Source organism: Barbus barbus (assembly GCF_936440315.1).
Source record: "Barbus barbus genome assembly, chromosome: 35".
NCBI classification, from domain to species: domain Eukaryota; kingdom Metazoa; phylum Chordata; class Actinopteri; order Cypriniformes; family Cyprinidae; genus Barbus; species Barbus barbus.
Window position 1 is genome coordinate 13356309 of NC_136763.1, and position 25871 is coordinate 13382179.

At 37.7% G+C, this 25871-nt stretch overlaps 1 protein-coding gene across 21 annotated transcripts in view; it reads left to right on the top strand.

Moving 5' to 3' along the window:
* Window positions 1-25871, top strand: part of LOC306855388 (pleckstrin homology domain-containing family A member 6-like) — a 77501-nt gene that overhangs the window by 38820 nt on the left and 12810 nt on the right. For 4 of the 21 annotated variants that reach the window (XM_079394065.1, XM_079394072.1, XM_079394074.1 and 1 more), the window contains exons 6-17: window positions 5743-5843; window positions 14876-14991; window positions 15987-16439; window positions 17384-17882; window positions 18254-18340; window positions 18688-18741; window positions 21335-21403; window positions 21507-21587; window positions 21794-21943; window positions 22047-22142; window positions 22562-22673; window positions 23286-23425. In XM_079394065.1, the coding sequence (XP_079250191.1) occupies window positions 5743-5843; window positions 14876-14991; window positions 15987-16439; window positions 17384-17882; window positions 18254-18340; window positions 18688-18741; window positions 21335-21403; window positions 21507-21587; window positions 21794-21943; window positions 22047-22142; window positions 22562-22673; window positions 23286-23425 (1958 nt within the window). Of the gene's footprint in view, window positions 1-5742; window positions 5844-14794; window positions 14992-15986; window positions 16440-17383; window positions 17883-18253; window positions 18341-18687; window positions 18742-20524; window positions 20606-21334; window positions 21404-21506; window positions 21588-21793; window positions 21944-22046; window positions 22143-22561; window positions 22674-23285; window positions 23426-25871 lie in introns of all 21 variants that reach the window. The other 17 variants (XM_079394082.1, XM_079394071.1, XM_079394064.1 and 14 more) reach the window with 8 other exon arrangements.

Sequence of the window (25871 nt, forward strand, 5' to 3'; positions counted from 1 at the left end):
GTTCTCTTTGCATGCCGTATCAGACAAACTTGTTTTGTGAGATTGTGACTGCCAATCACCCATGTCAAAACAGTGAGGTTGTCTTGGGTTTTGAGCATTTTAGTATTTGTTCAGAAGCATCATGCCAGTTACGAAGTAACGAAGCACATGCCCCTTCAGATTATGAACCAAAATGGATTTTAAATACAACTTGTTTAAAATGTTAATGTTGCATGTTTGTTGCCAAAAAGCTTTTGCTTTCCAGTAGAATATAAAAATAGTTTTCAAATTTACCACACAATGAAAATGCATCATGATCGGCACATTTTTGTGCAATTTACTTGGTTGTTTTGTGCATTTTGCTTGTGTCAGTGTGTATGGGATTGTTCACCCAAAAATTAAAATTCATAATTTACTCACTCTTGTGTCACATGGAACACAAAAGATGTTTTCATAAATTCTGTCCAAATGATGTTAGTCATTTCGGTCCATTGTTGGTTTGGACCCTATTCACTTTTCATTCTGTCATCTGTCGGTACAAAAAAACAAAGAAAGCAAGTCCTAGAGGTTTAGAACAACATGATGGTGAGTAAATTGTCATAATTATCATTTTTGGATGAACTTCAATTTCTTTGAACCAGTTGCATGCCAAACAAAAACTGTACTACTAGACCAACACGTCTTGCACTACTGAAGATGTTTTTAAAACATCTTTAAGCAAACAAAATGCTTTGAAGACCACTCCTTTCCTTGAAGACCTCCTCATTCCCATGTGGAGTCTTCCAGGCCTGTGTTACAGGCCATGGCGCTTCCTTCTTTGAACTATTACCTTACTGCCTTCATGCAAGCTTCTCCCTTTGGCAGGACTCCCATGCATTTGATCTTAGGTTTTCTGAAGGGAGTGTAGACGTCCTCCCAGCTCTGCTCAGATACGTGTGTCATGGGGTTTGTTTGGGTTTAGAAAAAAAAGTGTAAAGGCTGTTGTTTTCTTCCTCAAAGCATATGGAGGATAAAGCTGTCAACACATGTGTATGTGGATACGGCACAGTTATGAGTGTGTGTTTGAGGATTAATCATGTGAGCAAATTCTCCTTTCTCATTGGTCTCATTAATGTTTATTTGTTGTGTAAATTTGAGAGCCATTAGAGCTCCATTACCCTATCACATTAGATGATAAAATGTTCCCAGCTCGGGCTGCAATTTAATCATAAACTTGAAGAACATCTGTGCATGTGTCTACCCTGAGGAGGAGGTCTACTCTGGATCAAGCTTTTGGTGTGCAGCAAAGCAGGTTTAATTATATCGGTGAGTGCAGCAAGCAAGGCCTGCGGGGCTACAGCTGCATGATTCAACCCTGTTGACTTTACCCACGTCTTTCTGGCTAATTACTTCACACTGCTTCTCTATTACGCTCATATTCTGAAAGCAACATCAAAACACATGCTCGGAGGGAGCATTGTAAAGCTTTATAGGAACACTCCTGACATCCTTCACAGAGAATATTGTCCCAAATGCATTGTGGCACCTAATGAAAAGCAGTAAATCCAAGGTGGCAGACAAAGCAACAGAAAACAATAATAAACTTTCAGTACTGTAAAGTATCTATATACAGGTGCATCTCAGAAAATTAGAATATGGTGAAAAAGTTATTTTTACTTATTTCAAAAAGTGAAACTTTCATATATTTTAGATTCATTACGTGTAAAGTAAAACACTTCAAAAGTTTTTTTTTTTTTTTTTAATTTTGATGATTAGAGCTTACAGCTCATGAAAGTCAAAAATCAGTATCTCAAAATATTAGAATATTTCCTAAGATCAATCAAAAAAAAGATTTGCAAAACAGAAAAGTTCAAGTTCTTTAAAGTATGTTCATTTCTGCACTCAATACTTGGTCGGGGCTCCTTTAGCACGAATTCCAGCATCAGTGAGGTGTGGCATGGAAGCGATCAGCCTGTGGCACTGCTGAGGCACTACTGAGCCTTCAGCTCGTCTGGATTGTTGGATCGACTGTTTCTCATCTTTCTCTTGAAAATATCCCATAGATTCCATACGGGGTTCAGGTCAGGCATGTTAGCTGGCCAATCAAGCACAGTAATATCATGTTCAGCAAACCACTTGGAAGTGTTTTTGGCACGGTGGGCAGGTGCTAAAGTCCTGCTGGAAAATGAAATCAGCATCTCCATAAATCTTGTCAGCAGATGGAAGCATACAGTGCTCTAAAATCTCCTGAAAGACGGCTGCATTGACTTTGGACTTGATAAAACAAAACGGACCAACACCAGCAGACGTCACGGTATCCCAAATCATCACTGACTTTGGAAACTTCACACTGGACTTCAAGCAGCTTTGATTCTGTGCCTCTCCAGTCTTCCTCCAGACTCCAGACCTTGATTTCCAAATGAAATGCAAAATTTACTTTCATCTGAAAAGAGGACTTTGGACCACTGAGCAACAGTCCAGTTCTTTTTCTCCTTAGCCCAGGTAAGATGTTTCTGACGTTGTTTCTGTTTCAGAAGTGGCTTGGTAGCCCTTTTCCTGAAGACGTCTGAGCGTGGTGACTCTTGATGCACTGACTCCAGCTTCAGTCCACTCCTTGTGAAGCTCTCCCAAGTGTTTGAATCGGCTTTGCTTGACAGTATTCTCAAGCTTGCGGTCATCCCTGTTGCTTGTGCACCTTTTCCTACCCAATTTCTTCCTTCCAGTCAACTTTGCATTCAATATGCTTTGATACAGCACTCCAGATGCCCTCAATTTCCTGAAAAAAATAATCCAAGACGGTGGATGAGCAGAGATAAATTAATAATAGCGCTGATTATGAATACTTATTATTACCCAAATGTATAAAGAATCTTATTCTTTATAGTAATTGTAATGCTTATTAGTGTCATGTTAGTTTAGCAACGTGCTAAAAACAAACTATGAAAATCTATTTTAAAAGCACTTCTCCCTTGCCTTTTGTAGTGAGCAATGAAATGCATTGGTTTCAATTTATAGAACTTAGAACTATTTATAGAATTGAACTATTCCTGTTTTTTACCTCAATGCTGTTTAAATCAGAAAAAGTGCTAACAAGTCAAAATATTGTACAGGTTTGAGTATCCCAACAAACATAATGTAATCCCATTTGTACTGTAATGCATTTTGCAACTACTGTACACAAATATTATTGTACATTCAAAAATGTAAGTGCATACAGCTGAAAAACATTATAATATTAATAGGAGTCACAGTTAGTGGCATAACAAACACACTCCAGGAACACCAGGAAGTTTCTTTCCTTCATCGATTGAATGGCTCACTGGGATGAGAGGGTCATTTAAAAATGACAATCAGCAACACTCCATGGCTGACTGTATCCCATACATCTCCACAGCTGCCCTTAATATCTTGGCGACGGCGCTGTGTTTGGAGGCACAACACCCTACGTCCTCTTATCACCCCAGATCCATCTACCCAACTGTGCTGTGCAAAAGAGTTTGAGAATGTTTGACAGAGCAATTTAATGCCTCAATTGGTATTCTGAACACAGGGAGACGATGAAAAATGGCCCGCTGTTGTCGTCGCTGCAGATATCAGAGCCGTATGCCAAGTACGAGGAAGAGAGGGTAACAGGAAAAAAAAAGAAACTTAGATGAAATGATTGTTAAATGTGAAAATAGATTCTGGGTTATGATTAGCAGTGTATGCTGACATAAATAGGTTTCTCAGTAACAGATCTAGCTTCCCTCTACAACCAGTCTTAGGGGGCAGTCACATTAATGAAATGCCAACTTGAAGCCGTTGCGAAATCTGCAAGATCGTGGGGATTCTTATTAAAATGACTGGATTTTGCATACAAAAAGCTGATGAACAGCGGTAAATGTGGCCGCATCTTTGGTCAAGGGCTACGTTATAAAATAATAAAATATATAATAATATAAAATACATGTAAGGTTCTTCTGTGTGCTGGGTTTAGAATGGCCTCAGCTTTTGTATTGACATGTACCTTTTTTTATGGAGTGCATGTGATTGTGTCAGCCTGTATTTTATGCAACAGTTCTTCTGTAAAATAACCTATTAAAGAAAATATGTAAAAGCTTGGGCACAGTTCATATTAAGAAAAAAATCTGTATTTTTACCCTGTTTTCCAGTGAAGACAATCTTTTAAAAGATTAAATATAATTTAATTGTATTAAATTAATTGAGCAAAATACTTCAAGTGAAGTGACATACTGCCAAGTATGGTGACCCATACTCGGAATTCGTGCTCTGCATTTAAACCCATCCATCGTGCACACACACAGCAGTGAACACACGCACACACAGCAGTGAACACACACACACCGTGAACACACACCCAGAGCAGTGGGCAGCCATTTATGCTGCGGCGCCCGGGGAGCAGTTGGGGGTTCGGTGTCTTGCTCAAGGGCACCTCAGTCGTGGTATTGAGAGTGGAGAGAGCGCTGGACATTCACTCCCCCCACCTACAATCCCTGCCGGCCCGAGACTCGAACCCGCAACCTTTGGATTACGAGTCCGACTCTCTAACCATTAGGCCACGACTTCCCCAGCAATATGTCTTTAAGAATGTTTCTGGTTTATTTTATTATTTACAGGGTAAGTAAAAATAAATAAAGTTAACTCTAGATTAATTTCCTAAAGCATGCCTAATCATTTTATGTAATTTTACTTGTCTGGCAGATTGATCTTGTTTAAAATTTTTTACTGGAAATGAAAATGCTACATTTTAGCAGTGGATGAATAAGCATTGTAAGATTAGACTTTATGCAGACAGCTAGTCTGTAACCACATTTCTAGGATTGGGTGACTAACCATATTAGATTAAGAATCAGCCATTTAAAACGCATATCTGTCGACCACACATCTCAATATTGGGAGTGACATTCCTTGTCAATGTCTGTACTGATTACAGCCCTGACAGACAGGTTTAGATTGTGCTTTTTATTACCTTCCTTTATGCAATGTTCATTTCATTGTGTTTTCAAGCATATTTTGTTGTGGGGAAAAAAGAAATAGGTTTCCATGTCAATAAATGTTTCTTATACAGGATTGTTTTTGTCTAGGCTTTTGTTGACACAATAATAGGCTCTGATTGGTTGTTCAGTGCAGGTACAGCTGGTCGAGAGCCAGAATTCCTGCAGCACTGAGTCACTGAGGGATGATAGCTATCGTTTCTCTCTCTCTCTCTCTCGCTCTACCCACTTCTATACAGCACAAACACAACCTGCTCCACCCCTCCTTTCCCTCCACCCCTCCCTGTCTCTCATTCACACACACACACACAGAGCATTGTCAGAACACATGCGCGGGTGGGTTCACTGCATTTCCCCGGCAGCAGCTCTCAGTACAGGAGATCGAGAACGTGAACGCTGGATCTCCGTTGCGGCCCTCGCTTCTGCTCATGCTGAAAATTTAATGATGTACTCCGTTATTTAACCAGCCTGAGCACTTCTCTCCTAGGCTGCGTGCTGCTGCTCGCTTCAGTTTCATTAGCATTACGCTGAGATAAAAATGGATATCTATTATGGGATTCACCTGCAGTTTACCTGCTTTTTCATTACCACTGCCTGTCATCACCAGTGTAGCAGCACACGACAGGAAGTTGGACTTTTCTGATTTGGGACGGAATTATCACTTAATTTTAGAATCAGCTTTTTGAAATCTAGGTTGGAATACAAATGCTTTTTATTTTTTGTTGTATTTTATTTTTACTTTAGTATTAATGCTTATTTCTTTTGCTTTTTCAATGTTTATTCCATTCAGACGAGAAGGAAGAAGTGGTCTTGGGCAGCCTTCCACTTCTCAGCTTCAAGATTGGAGCAGTCCAGCCGTTGGATAACATCAGCCGCAAATTTGCGTTTAAGGTTGGTGATCTTTGTGCATTTTTATTATTTTTTTATAATGCTGGGGTGGGAGGAGTGACAGGTAAACATGGTATTCTGTGTCAGTGTAGGTCATGTGATCATAGGAAACTTTAAACTGTGTCTGAATTAATCATGATTCAATGACCGTGTATCTGTTTTTAGTCAAAACCACTGAATCTGTATTTACCCTCACCCACACATGCAGTGGACTTTGCATGCGTTCCCGAGTGTGTTTGCACACTATGTGCCAGAAGGACAAACATAATGTCAGATTATGTTTTCATCAGGATCCGAGGCAGCTGGGTTTGAGTACATAGACCTTTGGAGCAAGTACAAATGAGAGGTCACTGTATGCTGTGATTTCTGAGTAGATACGTCCCTGCTTGCACACTGAGAGAACGTTGTTATCATAATTTAGAAAATAAGATTATGCTTTGCCTGTTTGTGAGGCTGTATTAGATTAGACACAGGGTGCATGCTGGGTAGCATCTGAGGATGTGTTTTGAACTGTTTATAGTTAAAACATACGGCTATACTGTAGGTGTGCTCGTTCCACTTGTGGATAATGTGAGACCGTTATGTGTTTGGTAACTGTTTATGTCTCTTGCCTCCGGCTCTGTGGGGCCCCTAAGGGCTGGGCTGGAGATGCTCAAGAATCTGATGTCATGTCTCTGCAGGTCTTATTAGGTTTCGAGTAAAACTGCTTTTTTATGGCACCTGGCTTTTAAACTGACCAATAGGAAAGAAGCATGCACGACGATGCACATCTGAGGCGTTGATGACCTTTGACACTACCTTTAAAAAACAACAGGAGGAATAAGCCTTGCTTGTGTCAGAAATGTGATTTAAGCTTTCTGAATATTTTGTTATTTAGGTTATTCTTTATCCATAAAATATGACTTAGAATTTGCTTATTTGCTATTTGTTTATATTTAGAATATTTAAGGTAATCATTTTGAATATTCAGTTGTACTCTTAATTTACTATTTTATATTTTATATATACTTTCTAAATATACTTTTTTTAAATTTTTTTTTTGCTTATTTGACTTTTAGGGTTTAGGGTTGAAATTATTTATTTAATGATTTTGAAAAGAAGCCTCTTACGCTCAACAAGGCTAAATTTATTTGATCAAACAAGTAAAACTTTAATATTGTGAATAATGTTAATTTAAATCTATTTTAAATAACTGTTTTCTATTTTGAAAACAGTGCTTAGTATTTGTATGCAAACCGTGTTTTTTTTTTTTTTTTTTTTTTTTTTCTTCTTTTTTCTTTTCAGGAATCACCAATGAATAGAAAGTTCAAAAGAATAGCATTTATTTATTTTTATAATTTTTTTTGGATCCTTGCTAAATACAACTATTAATTTATTGTGTAAAAATTGTACTAATCCCAAACTTTTGAATGATACAGTCTTACTGTTGTTGTTCACTAATATTGATTTTTTCAAGAAAGAGGTGGTTTATCATTTCAGTTATTTGACTTTAAGATCATATGTGTATTTCAAAACATTCTTTGTGTATATAGTTCTCTTTTTGTATTTTTACTATGGTTTATACATCACACATTTACTTCTAATGTTCATCCCCTGTGGAAATGGCAGGTTTGGAGACACCGCCATTACAGCTTCACTAAAACCCATGTCTGCCTATCCACGTGTTTTTGAAAACATATCCAAAGCTGTTCAGTCTCCTACAAAAGAGAGACTATTTTATACTCCAGAGATATATTTGCAGAACAAAGCAAACTATCAGTCACAAGTATCCAGTAGCTTCTTGCATCTGCACCCTAAGGCAAAAGGTGTGCAATGTGTCTTTTCCATATCGCAGACCCCTATGGTGCAGTTTCGGTGTGGAGCCACGTCAGCGCAGATCAGTGTCATTTTTATGGCTGCCGTAATAAAAATCATGCCACCATCACACATGTCTCACTGTATCTCTAGAAAATACCTGTATGCATGTTCTGAACTTATAACCTAGCATGGTGTTAACAATTAACCAGGAAATACTGAGACGTGTTTGTTGTGTGTGTGAGGAGAAAGAAAGGTGTGTTTAGTCAGCCGTTCTTCATCATGCTCTGGGATAGTGAACGGTTACATGTATCGTGTTGCCTCCACAAAAGAACCCGAAACACGTCTGACGCCTTTTTATTCAAACTCTTCTTCTGGAAGTGTTGCCAATTCTTTTATGAAGTCCTTCTCCAGTGTCCAAGGATCAAAACTGGCGTTTGGCCTCCAGGAGCGGGATATTCTTCGGTTTCACGTTGTGATGTCTAGCTTTTCATTGCTTCAGGCCTTATACCTGTGTGTGTGTGTGTGGGTGTGTGTGTGCGGATACTTGGATACATTTTAGGTACAAAACTGTCCCCAGAAGTACAGTAAATCTAACAAAAACTTTCCCTGGAAGGCTCTCTTTGAAATGTAAAATGGAATTTTGTCATGACAAAATGGTCATGTACTTGTTAATTTGTTTGGTCTTGGCGGAATAGATCTGCTGCATTATTCTGTGATTTAAGAAATCTACAGTTACTAAAGTGAACTTGGTAACACACTCACGCACACAATATAAACTTTTACCTAGCTATCTAAAATATGTTGGGCTGTCAAACAATTAAAACTGTAAAAACAGTAATTACAATCTTTAATTGTTGACAGCCCAACTTATTTTAGACAGCTAGGGGTAAACATTTATGTGTGTGTGTTACTTTGTTCTCTTTGGTTATTTTTCTTGTACTCCCTCTCTCTTGTTCCTATTTCCCAGTATAGAGCTGCTGCATTATTAATTAGTACTGGTTGTGTAACTGCCGTGTGGTTGGAACACTTTCAGCCTAAGATTTGTGTTTTCTCTGAGGGATGAACGGCAGAAACCTGAAAGATCAGGAGGTAAGGCTGAGACTCAAACCATCAGACTTGCAGCTGAGAAATCCTTTCCAGAGGGAAAAGTCCTCAGCGGCTGAACCACAAGCAGAACCTGCATGTGGGAGGCACAGATATGGCCAGACAGCCTTCATATAGTTTGTAATGCATTCATGATAGACATATTTCCCTATGGTAGGGCAGGACATGAAAACAGGAGCCAATCTGGAGGAGCTGTTGATGGCGATTTGGATCAAACCTCCCGTCCTCACCTGTCTGCAGTCGCTGTTGTGTGTCCTAAGTTCACTTTGTTTTTCTCAGCAGCCCTGGGCTGGTTACCTTGTCCTAGTGTGCTGGGCTGAGGTGTCTCTCTTATCAGACATGTGGACTCTGTTTGCTGTGTATGAAGTACACATCAGAGCATTTAGAACAGACAGACACCAAGCAGAGAGTGTGTGTTTGTGAAGTACGGTGGGAGACAGAACACACACGCAAGAAGCTGTCCAGCCCTGTATGATACCTAGTCATTACAGGTTGCTGCAATCATTCATTTTGCAGCTCTCCCCCATATTTTTGCTGTTGTTTGAGCTCATGCTGTTAACTGCTTTGTCAACATGTTGGAGAGCATCAGATTACAGCTGTGGCTGTAACCTTCCTGCTCTGTTGCATGTGTGTATTTCCAGCTCTTTGCCTTCACCCAGCTGTGTTGCAGGTTGGACAGCTGGGATATGAGCTTTTATATAAAAAATAATAATAACGTGAATCAAAAACAAAATAGTTAATATTTATATTATATATATATATAGGATTTTTTTTATTATATGTGTAGTCCAAGAATTTACGTTATAGTATAAACAAACAAATAAATAAAAAAGAAAAAGTTGAAGTGATGTGCATATAATATTTTTATTAAAAATATTGTGTTTGGCTTGTGTACTTCTAAATAAAATTTGCAGTGAATTTATTAGCAATAATAATATAAATTATAAAGAACTTGAGGGAATGTTTCTAAAAACAATATTTATATTATAAATATTTGTAATAAATCATGCATGTAGCCTTTCAATTTAATTTACATTCATTTACTTATAATAATAATAATAATAATAATAATAATAATAATAATAATTAGTGTATATATAAATATAAGTGTAAATATAATTTTTGGTATTTGGTATTTTTGGCACATATTTGGTATATTGACAACCGCATTTGGTATCATGATTTTCTGAAAGCTAGTTTATCTACACAAGCACATCTCACATCCCTGCCCTCTGGACTCCAGGATCAGCAAACATGGATAAAAAGCTAGAGAGTTCGGTTTACTAGCTCCGCATGACAGAGTATACAACTACCCGTCAGAGGCTCAGAAATAGAGAGAAACAGACAGAAAGACAGAGGCAAGGAGGCAGGTCTGTCGTTTCAATATCTGCTGAGGCTTGACTGTCTGCTTCCTCTTCCATCTGGCACTCCAAAAAGCAAGGCAGGGATTTGCTCTGTTCCTTTTTTTTTTTAACATCGAGCTGCTTCGGGCATTGGTACCTGCTGTCTAATGCCAGTGTCCCACAATCAGATCGACTACTATCTGATGTAATGAGTGTAGACAGGTGAACTGCTCACTCTCTGAGCTTTTCCTCCCAGATGAATCTCAAATTGTGATAATTTTGTTTGAAATTGAGGATTGTATGGGAAAAACAGGGGGAATTCACTAATAAAGAATTGCTCTTTTAATAGTATAAATTATTTATAATTATAAAAATGTCAGTGTAAAAATAATGACATTTACTTGAAATCCTTACAGATTTCAGTACACTTATTGACAAGTTAATCTCTATACTGGGTTTTTAGTGAATAAGAAAGGGTTTTGCAGTGAAATACCACATGCATAACTTTGTCTAACAGTTAAAAGTAATAATAAACCAACAACAAAAACTTTGTATTCTCCATAAAACTGATTTTTTTTGTGTGTGTGTGTTTTGAGGGATTTACCAGAAGAAAATTGTTAAAGAAATCCCATCAGCAATTTGGTTTGATTTGGTGTTTTGTTTTGTATTGATTTTTTTGTTTTGTTTTGCTTTCCTTTTGAGGCCGTTGAGGGATTTACTAGAAGAAAATGGCAAAGAAATCCCATCTAAAACATCGCAAAATGTTGTGTTGTGGTGTGAAAAGCCAAGTTGGAATGGCTCAGCCTCGTGTCAGAGCAGAGATGGGAAAGTATGTCAGTGGATATTATCCTCAAAGGAAATAACCTACAGTGACTTTCATTGTGGCCTGTTGGAATTTATGATCCAACATTAACAATAAATTGGCCCTCTTGGACATTCGATTACGTCTACGGTATGAACATGGTTCTTTTCCACCACTGTAATAGATCTTTGTAGCTAATGTGTCCTGGGCCGCACCTCTGTGCCAGTGCCATAGGAGACAGGGAGCTCTTGGCACAGAGAGAGAAAACAAAACACACTCAGATTACGACAAGCCTATGTAGCTTGACCTTTTATGTGCAGTAAAAGGGTGAAATTAATGTCAGTATTATCAGATCATCTGCTAGTCTGGTGTGTTACCTTCACTTGCATCAGCAAATGCACAAAAAGTGGGCGTCATTATAATATGAGATCCTACACAGTGTGAGATTCTAATACATGCTTTCCGGTTTTCACATGTGTAGGCTTGCATCCCCAGGCTAGCAACAATAAAAGTGATCTTGGGTTGGTTTTGTCTATGGTCTGACCGAGCCTGTGATATTCCTAAGGATGATATTGAGCTCTCACATTCCTAAGAGAACTATGCATGATATTTATCTCCACACACTAAAGTTGACAGACATTTTCAATTAGGCCATAATTAAGGTTTGACTAAATATAGTCCTGCACTGACATACTATGTGACAGTCAGTTCTTCTTTCTGATTTGTAAAGAAGAGAAGGGGAGGTACTTGTGCTTGTATGGATAGAAGGGTACCTGGTAGTTAAGAGTAGGTCTGTAAAGATGGACCAGTCTGACATGTGACGCCACGTATATCTTTAGGATGCACTTGGAATCAGGTGACTCTTTAAACCGACCTTTGAGGAAGTGATTTACAAGCACTGAAGGTTATTTTATTTTATAATATATTTAGCATTTAACAATAAGACATTCATACTAATATTTAAGTGTTTTATCAGTGGTGTCCAAAACAACACTAATCCCCTTTTGAGGAAAAAAAAAAATTTCACAGACAAGAAAATGTCATACAGAATGGCATGTGGTGAATAAATGATGAAGATTTTTCATTTTTGAGTGAACCATCCCTTAAAGGGAGTTTTTTTGGGACGCAGTTGAAGTTTATGGTTTATGATACTTCTTTCCCAAATTCTTGAGCAGTCAGATATCTATGAATAATAACTTTTTATAACTGATTGCTCATCCGGGAAATTCATGAACTTCATGTGACCTCTTCACATTACAGTATTACATTTTGAATCATTATGTTAGCGACAACATGACAAATTAGTACCAGATAAATCATGTCACTTCAGCTTAACATGGTTCATTTGTCATGCATCCTCACAAAGCAATGTCAAATACCTTTTGCATACTTACAAATTGCCAAACACCTCTTCCTTCTACACTTTATTTCCTTAAATTAGAAAGTTGGACACATGGTAAAGAGGGTTTAAATGAAGACCAGTTATATTAAGATTAAACAAACATTTAAAATGGCCAGTTCAGAGTCATTTAGTAATAATCTGCACAAGAACAATGACTTCTCTGTAAAATCAAATGCAAACAGTAAGCACAGAATTGGCCAAGCCCTGCAATGAATCAGTAGTGCGGGAGTGTTTGACGGTTTCCTCTGTAGGTTCAGTCAAAGGAAACAAGGCATTCTTTTGCCAGGTACAAAGGTAAACCAAGGACTTGCAATAGCCTGGTAAGTTTTTGTGCCAGATTTCTGTAAATTGACCAACCACTGCAATGCAAACTTTTGTTTTGACACTACTTCCTGTGGCACAGATGACTGTCTTAGTTTCAAGAGAATTTTAAACATGCAAACAACATGCAGCCTATCTAGTGAATAGACGGGAAATAAATTACTTGATTACTACTCCAGGTTTGTTATTCTGGTTAATTGAAGTTGTTTTGACAGCATGATGAAACTCCTTACTAGACATTTCACATATGAGAACTTTTATCTATACAGAATGATTAGAACTTGTGTATTTAAAATAAAGCTTGTTCATCAGGTTTTGTCTATTCAAAAAAACAGTTTGTTTCTTAATGGTCTGTATAGTGTCCTGTGGAGCAGTTAACTATTAGATTGCATGAAACAGATTTTGGCACACCCTCGGATGACTAAGTGCAGGCCGTTTTATGCGAGACTAATTGAGAGGATTGGCATTGAAATACAACTGAATGTTATGGTCAGATTATTGTAGCTTCCAGTGATGTCACGTTTCATCAGTGGTCACACACCCTCTTCACTCAAAACCTGTCATGTCTGTTATAGAAAGAAATATGACATTGTGTAATGGACTTTTTGCATCATAAATTTACCAAAATTGCCACCAAAAGTAACAAAAAGACCGCATATTTAAAATGTGTGGACAAAAATATCCCCGTAGACTTAGTATTTGACATAAATGGACTTGCACAGGGGAAAAAAGCTCTTTTAAAAGTAAAAGTTGGTATTGTATCTATTTTCTAAAAATGATATATATGATATGATATATGATATTTTTATTGTCCCTTAATTAGGAAAGTTTAATTTCAGACACCTAGTCATAAAAAAGTCACAAACAGGAAAAATTTGCTTGTAGATTGGGAGGTTTGTTGCTATATATATTTCCTTTTGTTTTGTTTGCTGTTTGTTACTTGAATGACTACAGAATGTAGTCCACAGTTAACTCTAAATTATTATGTATTGCCCCCATGTGGTAAAGTTCTGTACTACAGTATTTTTGACCAGCATGCATGTGTGTTACTTATTTAATGTAGCACAATCACACAAAGGTTTTGTCTATGTGCTTAACAGCTGATATTTTGTATTTGTAATAACACAGCAAAGCCACATTTTTACTAACTGCGAAATTCTTTCAGGATATTAATGCACATGTCCACTTCATTAAGATAAACCTGACCACATCTAGCCCACATCTATTGTGCAAAATCCAAAGTTGACCTTTATATTTGATCTAGTCATCCTTATGTAGTCTTTTCTCCTCTGTTCCCAATACCCCATCTCTGAGGACCTCTGAGTGAGTTTTCTCCAATGTGTCGATGAGCCACATTTAGTAGGTATTTTTGCAACTGTAACTGCATGACAAGTGACAAGATTGGACTCACCTGCTTATGTTCCTAACAAGCTGACAGTAATGATTGTTGACAAAAGTAAATAAGTATTTTCAAACTTCTATATGTAGTAGTCTACAATGAATATCAATCATAATACAATAATTAATCTGGACTAAATGACTTTTTGAAAGTCCTCAGATAATCCTCAACATTTATTGCTATAATTTTGAGTCTGTCCTGCATGTCCGCGCCACATTTTTCTCCAGTGTTGTGCTGCATATTAAATATAATTTGACTTCACATGAAATTTAAGTCATTGCATGGACTATTTTTGTTTGCATGCACTGCAACTTAACAACATCTGTCTAGCTCTAAAAGGCCTCAAAGGAATAGTTCATCCAAAAATGAAAATTTGCTGAAAATTTACTCGAGCTCAGGCCATCCAAAATGTAGTTAGTTTGTCTTCATCTGCAAAAATTCTCTAACTCTGTTCTGATGAAGAAACAAACTCATCTACATATTGGATGACCTGAGCTTGAATACATTTTAAGTGAATTTTCATTTTTGGGTGAATTATTCCTTTAAGTATAATATTACTCCAAATAATAATTCTGCGTTTATGCTTATGTCTTTAAGCAGACTTTTATTTACTTGCTCATGTACATATGAACAATTGAATAGACTATTTTGCATGAGTTCTGCTGGATCTGTTTTGCATGCTCTGTTGTCCCTGTGGTATCAGGTTTACAGTTATGTTCTTGCACAATGTGAGTGGCTATAGGACAGTCCAATAATATTCTCTCTTTCTCTATTTTTCTCTTGCAGGTGTGGTGCGAAAGCAACGAAAAGGAGGAGGAGGAAGAGGAAAGTGAGGATTTAAAGGGCAGTATTGCGTTCTGTTTGCAGGTTGAGCACACAGGAACTCGTACATACTACTTCAGTGCAGACAGCCAGAAGGAGCAGGAGGAGTGGATCCAAGCCATGAGTGCGGCTGCCAGGGTCCACATCCAAGCCACATCCAGGTATACACACATCTATAATCCACATTAATTCACACACAATCCTCAAAATTCAAAACCTGCGTGACAGAGCAAAAAAACGGTTTTAATTTACTCAGAAATTACAATTCTGTAATCATTTATTCACCTTATTGTTGTTCCAAGCTGCATGATTCTTCTCTGAAAAAAAGTAGATTAAAATCAATAGATTTATACTTAAGTTAGCAAATGCTCGATTCTCTATTCTTATTATAGCCTTTTCAAAAATGGAGAAATAGTTAAATTTAACTAAAAAGGAAGTAAACACTGTAACCAACAGGACGTACCAGTAATTTGCTGTGTAAAGTCTTTGTGCACTGGGAATCTTATTTTCTTAAATAAAGACCAGGCAAGGCTAATTTTACATGTACTACACAGTGAGTATGACATTAATAGTTTGACCATATAGTGGCCAACTGAATATAGCGTAGCATAGTTTGAAGTTGCTCACTCAAGTGTATCCATGTGTTTTCTGTGCATCTGCACTCAGGCACCATGTTTTCAGCGCCGTTAAAATAAAAGTCTCGTTTACAACTTATCAGCCAAACAATAAAACCTATTGGCCAATGCCAAGAACTAAAAATATTCCCAACTCTACTTCCTTTAAACTCTTCTAGTGCTTTTATGGACCTTCATTCAGTACAAATAGACGTTCTTCAAGATTTCCACTTTTGTGTTTACAGTAGAAAAAAAAAGTCTCATGGTTTTGGACATCATCTTAAAAGTGTGATTCTTGTGGAGTCAGAGCAGCATATTTCAAACAGGCAAAGACACAGATATGATAATTTATGCAGAGCAACAACTAAAATAGCACAGATGGAACACAAGCGCATACCATTAATGCTGCTACCCTGATACTCTGGAACAAACAGTCATGTGCACTTATAAAACAACATTTCATCAAACAGATCAAAGGCATCACACTGTTTATGACAGTGTTTTACATATGTTTTGTCTTTCTCTTTCCTGCTGTTCTGCAGAAATAAATCCGAGCCCGTCCCTGCAGCAGACGAAAACGACATGGTAGCCAAACGCCTCGAGCACAACTCTCATACAGAGAACGGCCAGAGGCTAGATGTCCACGAGCCGGTCAAACACGAGCTTAACGGTGTAGAAACCAGAGACACCACACCCAGCACCCCAGTGACCCCAGTTACCCCAAATATAGAGGGCAGAATGGGGGAGAAAGGAGGCCTGGCACCCCATCACCCCAACGGCTGGGGTAACTATGGTCCTCCCAACGGTTCAAGATACCAGTCCCAAGAGAACGTGAGGGATATGCGCGAACCACATGAGGAGAATGTGGTGATGCGGAGAGGCTTTGTGCCCAGGACGGCACCGGAGAGACTCGCCCAGAGGAAGAGCTCCATGACGCAGCTGCAGCAGTGGGTTAACCAGCGGCGGGCCATGGTGCCTCAAGACGACGGCCGCAGGTGACGTCTACAGTGCTTTCATAACCTCTTCCTTGTCTTATCCGCAGGCTTATTATAGTTTGCTTTTTCTTTTATTACATTTTTTAATTTATGATTTTGGTTTCCTTTTCACTCTGTGAACGTTAGTTTAAGTTTAGTTGTAATATTTTCAGTGGTTTTTAGTTTTAGTTTCATTGCAGTATTTTAGTACTTAGTTAATGTTTAACTAAACTAAATAAAACCGGTACAGTTACTAAACTGATATAATTTAATCATTAATTTCTCTGCAGTATAGTTTTATTGCTGTCTAATGTCATTTGTTTATAATGCAAGTGGGCTGCAAAAACTACAACTAGAACTTATGGTCATTTTCGGACAATAAGTCTTTTTGGAGTTCTACAAATGTATTTATCTTAATTTTTTTTCCAGTAATGTTAAGTCAGTAAGATTTTTTTAATGCTTTTATTCAGCAAGGAAGCATTAAATTGATCAAAAGTGTCAGTAAAGAGTTTCATAACATTACAAAAGATTTCTTTCAAATAAATACTGTAAATCCTGAGAAAAATGTATCTTGGTTTTCACAAAAATATTAAGTAGCACAACTGTTTTCAACATTGATAAGAAGAAATCTTTCTTAAGCATCAAATCAGCATATTAGAATGATTTCTGATGAATCGTGGCACTGAAGACTGGAGTAATGGCTGCTGAAAATTTAGCATCGTCGTCACAATTAAATTCCATTTTAAAATATATTAAAATAGAAAACAGTTATTTGAAACTTCAATAATATTTCATAATATTTCTGTTTTTGCTATGTATTTGATCAAATAAATGCAGCCTTGGTGAGCATAAGAGTCTTCCTTCAAAAGCATAAAAAATCTTACTGACCTTTGAATGGTAGTGTATTTTGTATTTACATTTTGCATTTAATTTTCTGTTAATGATAACATCCCTCTCCTCCTTAGTCCATCCAAGTACTACACAGTAAACCGCGCTATGTCAGCAGACTATTATGGTGTGTATGGCGGCCCTCCATATGTAGATGACTATCCCCTCTACCCACCTGGCGTGCGACCTGAGAGCATCTGCTCCATGTCAGCTGCATACAACCGACCGCCTCCTCGCTGGACCACGGAAGAGAGAAGGCGGTCATTGCGAGACGGACCCTTATATGGTCAACCTCGAGACCCTCAGTGGATGATGGGGCCCCAGAGTCCTGCCTATTACCCCCAGTTGGACTCAGCGCAGAACTCTATGAGACGGCTTTCCATACAGCCCCGCTCGCGGTCAGTCCCTCGTTCACCCGCCTCTTCATCGGGAGGACCCTACTCTCCACACAGCTTTACTTCACCTGCCCGATCGCCCAGCACCAGGTTTGATCGAGGACCTAGCCGACTTAGAGAGGAGGGAATATATGCTGACCCCTCAGTCTACGGGCTCCGCAGGTCACTGAGCTCACCTAAGGTAAAGCATCTGTCAAACAACTTAGGCTGATGATATACACAGGGCAACTTTTTGAGCAATGTTGCCGGGCAGCTTTGGTTAATGTTGCCGTCAGCGGGCAACCAGGCACAGGGCCCACGACCAATCTAAAGTATCCAGATAGAAATTTGTTTCCCATTGTCAGTAGGGAAAGTGCCTGTATTTTGGATGTGATTTAATCGCAATTAATATATATATTCTGGCAGATCTTGCCTTTCTTGTGTCTGACTTTAAATAACTATAATTGTTTGTGGTTTAGTATGATTGATATAGGAATATTATATTGTATTGTATTATATTATATTGCCTTCTTTGTGTCTGCCGTTAAATTACCATAATTCTTCATTTTTTAGTATGATTTCCCTGGAGATAGACGCTCCTACAGCCAAGGAATGTACCATTACAACTACCCAGCATCCCCTTCGCTCCATAGTAAAATGGTAAGTCAACACTTTAAAGCATTTGTGAATGTGTTTAGCATGAAACACACCATTTGGAGCCTTGTCAATAGAGAACCAGCAAATCATGCAATCATGTGACAGATAATTTGTATGTGCAACAGATCAAGTGTACTAGCCTGGCTATTGAATGATGGAGACTGTGTAATTGTCTGTTGTTATGAGTGTGATGCACTGCGCTTTGCTGTTATAAGCGATGCCGTGATCAGCATGTATCTGTTCTCACCTGTGTCTCGGTCTCCGTCTCTCCAACCGATGCTTTTGCGTGCTGTATGCTGCTGCTGGGTTTGACACACTGGGCTTGGCTGCTGCCTCACTGCACGCATCAGGAGGACATTTTAGACGTGCAGCTTCAGAGGAACCTGGAGTACCTAGATCAGCAGGTAGGAGGCTCGGTCCAACAACCACAACAAGATCCAATGCTGACAGCACATATTAGCTCTCGTCCGAAACTCAGTGAGCTACTCCACTAAGTGATATGAAAAGAATATTAATTATGCTTAAATCTAGAAAATATGTTGATTTATTAATTAATTTCCATTTTAGTTCGGATGCTGCTTTAGAAAGCAGGCAGTTGACAGAAGCAGCTCACTAAGTTTTCAAACAGAGCTTTTGATTGTTGGCTTCACTTTAAAGAGACGATAGAGAACAGACTGACCGTTGTTTGGTTGCCCACTTCAAGACATAAACAACCATGTCATTATTGTAGTCACAATCCTCTCAAACATTTTTCCTGTTCTCACTGTCTTCTCCTCTGTGTGTCAGTTCCCACACTGATTTGAAAGGGTTTTCTAATTTTATAACAGCTGCATGTTAACTGCTGCTATATATGGCTTCTTCGTAGTTGTCACATGGGAAAGTTGTCACAAGGGGTTATATCCCAGGAACTGCAACACAAATGTGTTTTCTGTAGCAGTGTTTTTTATATGTTGGTTTTGAAATCTTGATCAAAAATCTTAAATGATAATTTAGTCAGTTCTGGGCACATTGTAAGGTTTTTTTTGTTTTTTTTTAATTAGAAAGTAATTTCAGTAATTATTACAATTTCTGTCAAATTTCTGGCAAAAATGGGATATTTCTCTGTGTTAGCAGTTTTGCTGTTTTATGAATTGTTTCATATTTTTACTGATTATATTTTTCAGATATGCTTGTTTATAGGATATTTGATGGCAGCCCTAGTGAAAAATAAATATACTAAAATGTACTTAAAATACATAAATGTATTTAATGCTAAGTGTACTACAAATACATTTACATATTTATGTGCTTAATAAAAAAACTAACTAAAAGCTACTAAAATCTACTAAATTGAAACAACTAATTTTGTACTTCATGCACTTTAATTGTACGGAAGTAGTGTTGAAGTCCAACTAAAGATATACTGAAGTATATTTGATTGTGCTAAAGTGGAACTATTGCAAGTATACTTCAGGTAGACTTTAAGCATCTTGGATATAAAGGCTCAGAATCCTCACCAATAGTGACATTAAAACACGTTTTAGGCTTATTAAGAAATGTGTATTGTGCACAAGTAGTAAAGTTTAATTATATTTCTTTTATATTAGTAAGTCGAGCAAATAGATTTGAACTGTACATAGTATGAAATAAATGTATTTTAAATGTATTACTTTTTTACTAGGGAGATTCCAAAAGATTTCTATTTCAAATAAATGCCGTTATTTTGAACTTCCTTTAGACCAAAGAATCTGAGAAAAAGTGAATGTGAAGTAAATTTACACAAAATAAGAAGCTGCACAACTGTTTTCAACATTGATCATTGGAAATGATTCATTATTCAAAACAATTTCTGATGGATCATGTGACTTAAGACTGGAGTAAAATACATCACAGGAAAAAAATACATTTTAATGTATTAAAATATAAAACAGTTATTTTAAATTGTAATGACATTTCACAATATAACTGTGATAATTTCATCAAATACAGGTAATTGCAGCCTTGGTGAGACTTGTTTCAGAAATCTTTACCACACTAAACTTTTTAGCGGTAGTGTAACGACTTTCAAAAATAAAAAGATAAAAAGTGTGAAAGGTCTCTCCTATATCCTCGACCCGCTGTGGACATTGCAAGTATAGGTTCCATCAAAGTCGGCCATACTCAAGGTCAGGCATATAGCCTGGTGAATGATGGTGTGTTTTGCCCTAGATGACAGATGGTGATCACCTAATCGGCATGGTGACCCGAATGGTTGAGTGTTCCTCTCCTCGAGCAAAACTTTTCTCACAAGTAAGAGAGTCGAGACTCCTCTAGAGAGGCAGGCTGCTGTTCTACCTGCTATTCCTGCGCTACTGAACCTCAGTTCAGCATCTTCCTGGCAAAGTTAGGCTCAGACGAGGCTGTTCTGAGGTTGTGACGGAGCCTGCCTCTCTCTGTGCTTCCTGGTCAATGTGGCATGTTGGATGTTTTGATAGTGCTTTAGGTTTAAGTGAACTTAGGTTTAGTTTTAAAGCCTTAACCTTTAAGTTCAGCTGTGAGAGCCACAATCTTCAGTTTTTCTTTGGTTTTAAGAGTTTTTTTTGCTTTACTTTGTGTATCTGAATCCCGCCATTTCCAGTGCTCGTTTGCCCAATATCACATCCTCCATTGTGTGGTCATTGTGTGTTGTGTTGTTTTGCGGTTGTCCTCTGTGTATAGTATGTGTCTTATCCACTCATACCATCAAGCAAGAAAGCCATTTATGGTGGGCTTATCATTGATACAGCATTTGGGATGGTTTTTCTTGCTGAATAATGCAAACGGCACATTGCAATGGCTAATATTTATTTATGGTATTTATTAATTTTAAAAGTTTTTGTATTTATTTTAATTTTGAACAATTGTCATTTTTATTAGTATCATTATTTGTTTGTTTTATTATTATTTTAAATCTTTTTTTACTTTTGTCCGAAAATCAAATGAAAAAAAGAGACTCGTTTTCACTAATATTTCTGTTTTGTCGATTCTCTTTAATTATAGGTGCCTCCATTCCATGATGTGTACGGTGATCTACATCCCATGCTGAAAGTTAATGAGATTGAGACCAGTGTAAGTCACTTTGTCTGATCAAAGACATGCATAATGTACAACTTTACAAATGATTGTCATTCAAATAACAAACCCATGAACAATTCATTTTGTCTCCGTACAGAAACTACTGGGCCGTTTGTGTGAGCAGAATCGACTTGTGAAAGAGCAGGAGGCTGTAGTTCATCGTTTGCGAATGGAAAAGGTACATTTGTTGCTTTTAAGAGTTCTCTCGAAAATGGTTCCTGGCTCAACATCAAATATAATATGAAATGCTATTATTTTATTGTAATACTTACACAAATGTTTCAGTATTAATTTAATATTTCATTTTAAATGATCAATTTAAACCATATACTTTTTCCTAAAAATACTACACTTACTTACTTGACTGTTTTCTGCAATTTCCAGGACAGTCTAGAGGGAGTGCTGGTGGCCACACATCAGGAGATGGAGCTGTACAGGAACCAGCCGCTGGCCATGGAGAAACTTCAGCTGAAAAAGGAGAGTCTCCAAAACAAGCTGATTAACATCAGAGGACAGCTGTCTCAGGCCTCCAGTGTAAGAAACCAGACAATTTTACACTGTTATGAAAACACAATCTAAGCTAGTGTTATTGATTTAAATAAATGGAGTTATTTCATTTGTTAATTGTACGTCACAGGCCCTGACCACCACTCGTATGGAGTTTGAGGCACTAGAGGATGAAGTAAACAGCATCCATGGTGACCTGTGGGAACAGCTGAACGCTGGAGGGCAGGTATGTGGTACACTGACTTGAACTCTTAAACCACAGGCCCTTAATGACTTCTGCCATCTTTCCATTTATTCATGAGCACATGCAATTATCCGTTTGCATCATGCGAATGACCTCCATTGCATTCATCACTCTCATGATCATTTTACATGATTGATTTACCTTGTGGGCATTACCGTAGTAAAAAGGTGACCTCGATGATACAGAATTAATTTGAATACTAAATTAAGATCCATAGCAATTATCTATTTAATGCAACAAGATGTCCTTTGAATGGAAATGAATTATGCAATCAGTACTTGAACGGCATATGATTCTCTCATTAATGATTAATAAGAATGAATGTGCATTATTGTAATGATCCTGACAGTGCTTTAATAATGCATGTGTCTTTTCTGTTTCAATGAATCGCTTCCTCCCAGAGTGAGCTGGTACACAGGCACATTCAGAAGGAGTTTTGGAGGGTTCAGGATGTTTTGGAGGGGCTGCACAAGAACAACCCGTCTCGTGGCACAGACACAGCCAAGCACAGAGGTCAGATGATCTGATACTGTGTGGAGTCATGCATAATCTCCGTTTATTTTGGCACTCAGCAATGTGGTCCTGCAGAGCAGAAGAATAACTTCTTTCTGACCAGTTCAGTTTGAATTTTTTAAAATGCATGTTATTGATCTTATTGTGCATGATTCTTCCATGCATGTTTTTCATTTGTACAACTGGCTCGTAATTATTTTAGCAAAATGTCATAACCGGATCGTCCGGTGAAACTATTCTTTTATAACATAACTTCTCTTAAATGAATTTTCTGGTAATTTAGTCTTCATAAACAAGTAAATATATAAATATAAGATTTGCCATCAGATTGTCCCGTATTTTCTCTGTAGAGCTGCAGTTTTCTTATGTAGAATATTGTGAGAATGTTGTTTGCCTGTTATGCTGCTGCAACGCTTTCATGCCATGCGTGAGATGTATTACAGGCTCAGTAATTGGGAAACAGAGACCAGTGTCATTTGTTTTATGATTTTTTTTAAAATTTTTATTGAAATACAACTGCAGCAAACTAGAGCACATTACAGGGAAGAATATTAGGTTACTTTTGACGTCATGACATAAGTCCTTAACTCTATTATCTGTCTCTGTCTCCAGTAGCCAGTGGAGCATCCGGCTCTTTCAGCACAAACAGTCCTGCAAGTCCCTTGAGTTCAGTGAGTCTGACGAGTCCTCTCAGCCCCTTCTCTCCTGTCCCTGGCTCTCAGGCCTCTCCCACTAAACAGCTGGCCACAGAGGTATTTCACACAGCATCATTCTTCAATGAAAGACTGTCTTACTCATTAATGTACAGTGTACAGAATAAAATACAGCAGCATATACTGTACCAGATAATTTAATTTAAATGCAGAAGGGGATATCAAATTGTTCTGCTTCTCCTAATTAAATCAAGTCTGATCATAGGACTTGCTATTTTTGTTTAGCCTGAATTCTTCCCGATTCAAAATAAATTATATTTGCTGTAAAAGCCCATTTAAAGAAACCTCTAACCGTAGTCTACTGCCACTGAGTTGTGGTGATAACTTCAAAAGACTTTTATTTTGTTAAGATGCCATAGTAGAGTGCAACAGTTATTTAAGTAAAAATCCCATTAATTTTCTCCATAGAGAATACATTTCGAATTATAACTTTAATGACAGGTCTACTATGAGCTACGAGGATGTTAATTGATGCTATATGCTTCAGCCTGGATTAATTCAATTTATTTTGTAAATAATTGTTTAACAGTGTAATTCCTGGTGAAATACTACATTGCCCATGATTCTGCAGAGAAATTGGAGAGTAGCAACAAATAAACTGCAGCCTAATCACCCGCACACTCCCATGAATCACTGCAAATTATATAATAATGGGAGTCTCAGTACAATCTCAAACTATTTAAATATTTGTATATTTTGCAATAAATGTAAAAAATTCTGTTTCTATATACATTATTAGAATATTTAAATCAATAGTTTTATATATTTTCATCATTTTCAGTTTGATTATATCCTTCACAGCAATGCTTCATGGGAGTGTAGTTCTTTCCCTCATTAATGCTGTTAAGTAGACAGTCTTGCACCTTTGTCTTTTGTCTGATTTTCAATTTCTTTTCCCCTTCAAATCAAAGTTTGTAATCTTTTGATTGACCTTGTAGCTGTTTGGTTTGTTTCGTGGCGTATAACTCCTAAAAAACACTTTTAAAAATCCCTATGGGCAAAATGAATTAGAAAAATGCTGGCTGCTGTTGCACTCTATTATTGGCTTGTTAGCATAAGATAAAGCTTAATCAGGAGTTGAATAAATATTTTAACTGGAAGGATGATTAAATGACCTGAAATGGGATTCAAAGATTATTTCTGTCTAATACCTGTTTTCTGGCTGTATGATTCTGTTTTTTGTTGTTACTTAGTTGTAGTCACTCTTAAATTCTTGGTTGTGTGTGTGTTTGTTAGTACTCATAGGTGACCCACTCCCACAGTGACACACTACCAAAATATACCCAGAGTTTCTAGCACATGCTGTTTATTTAAAAGAATCAGCTCCTGACTGAACTGCACATTTCCAGAATTTCCGTATTAAAACAGATGGCCTAAGCCTTTTAACCCAGCTCACAGTTGCCTTTGCTAGCAGAGATTTGCCAAAACCACAAAGTAACGTTAGTGGCGGCTCGTGGGTTTTAAAAATAGAGGAGGTAACGTTACACTAATTGGCCTGGGGATCCCTGCCGATTAATATTATTAACATGTTTGCGTAACCACTTTAAAATGGCTTTTGGGTTGCTTTTACTCAGAAAACGTAAAGAAATGGACTCATACAGCAAGATAATATAATTGCACTTACCTGGCCTATCACTTGAAGCAAACATCCATCCCTTATTAAAAGTCTGTATTATGTCATTTAATTAAGCCGCGACTGCTGTAGCCTATATCCAGCTTAGGCGTGTTCTCCCTTTATTTTTTATTTATATATACACTGTTTGAATGACAGCTTGGTAAATCTGCCAAGAGGTCCTCGCTGCAACCTGGCGATCCAATATTCAATATCGCTACTCATCATAAGTACTCGGTACGTTATAAACGCAGAGGGTGACGTTCAAACTAATAACACGTAATTTACATCTCTATAATGATTGGTTGATATACCAATAGCCTCCCTTGTGAGGTTTCTTTTCTCAACACTCCTCAGCGCTGAAAGTGAACACTCGATGTTTATTGGTTATTTTTTTTTAACCAACGGAGGCACGAGAGCTCAGCGCTTCCCCGGCCTCCCCCTCCCCTTTTCTATCACTAGCGGTTGTAATTCCATCAGCAGATTCGCCACATTGATTCGCGTGTCACGATAGAAAAGCTATGCTTTTCGACTTCAGTAGCATGTTATTATATTACAGCTGTGAAATTACAAACAAAAAATACACATTTTGAGACATGAACTGAAATTAATTGTGAATATTATTAACATTAAATTGTCGTCGTCCTCCCATTTTCACCTCAAAATTTTGGGGAGGCCATGCCTCCCTTGCCTCCCCCGACGAGCCGCCACTCGTGTGCACATGTGTGGCTCGTGTGCAGGTCAGTGTTTATTAGTGGTTGTGGTGAAGAATCCATGCCTATATGCTTCCCATGATTCTCTCCACCCTCCACCTGGCTTAGTCGCTCCTGATGCACAGCTCTCTCTCCGCTTCTCCGTCCCTTCTCTCCTCCT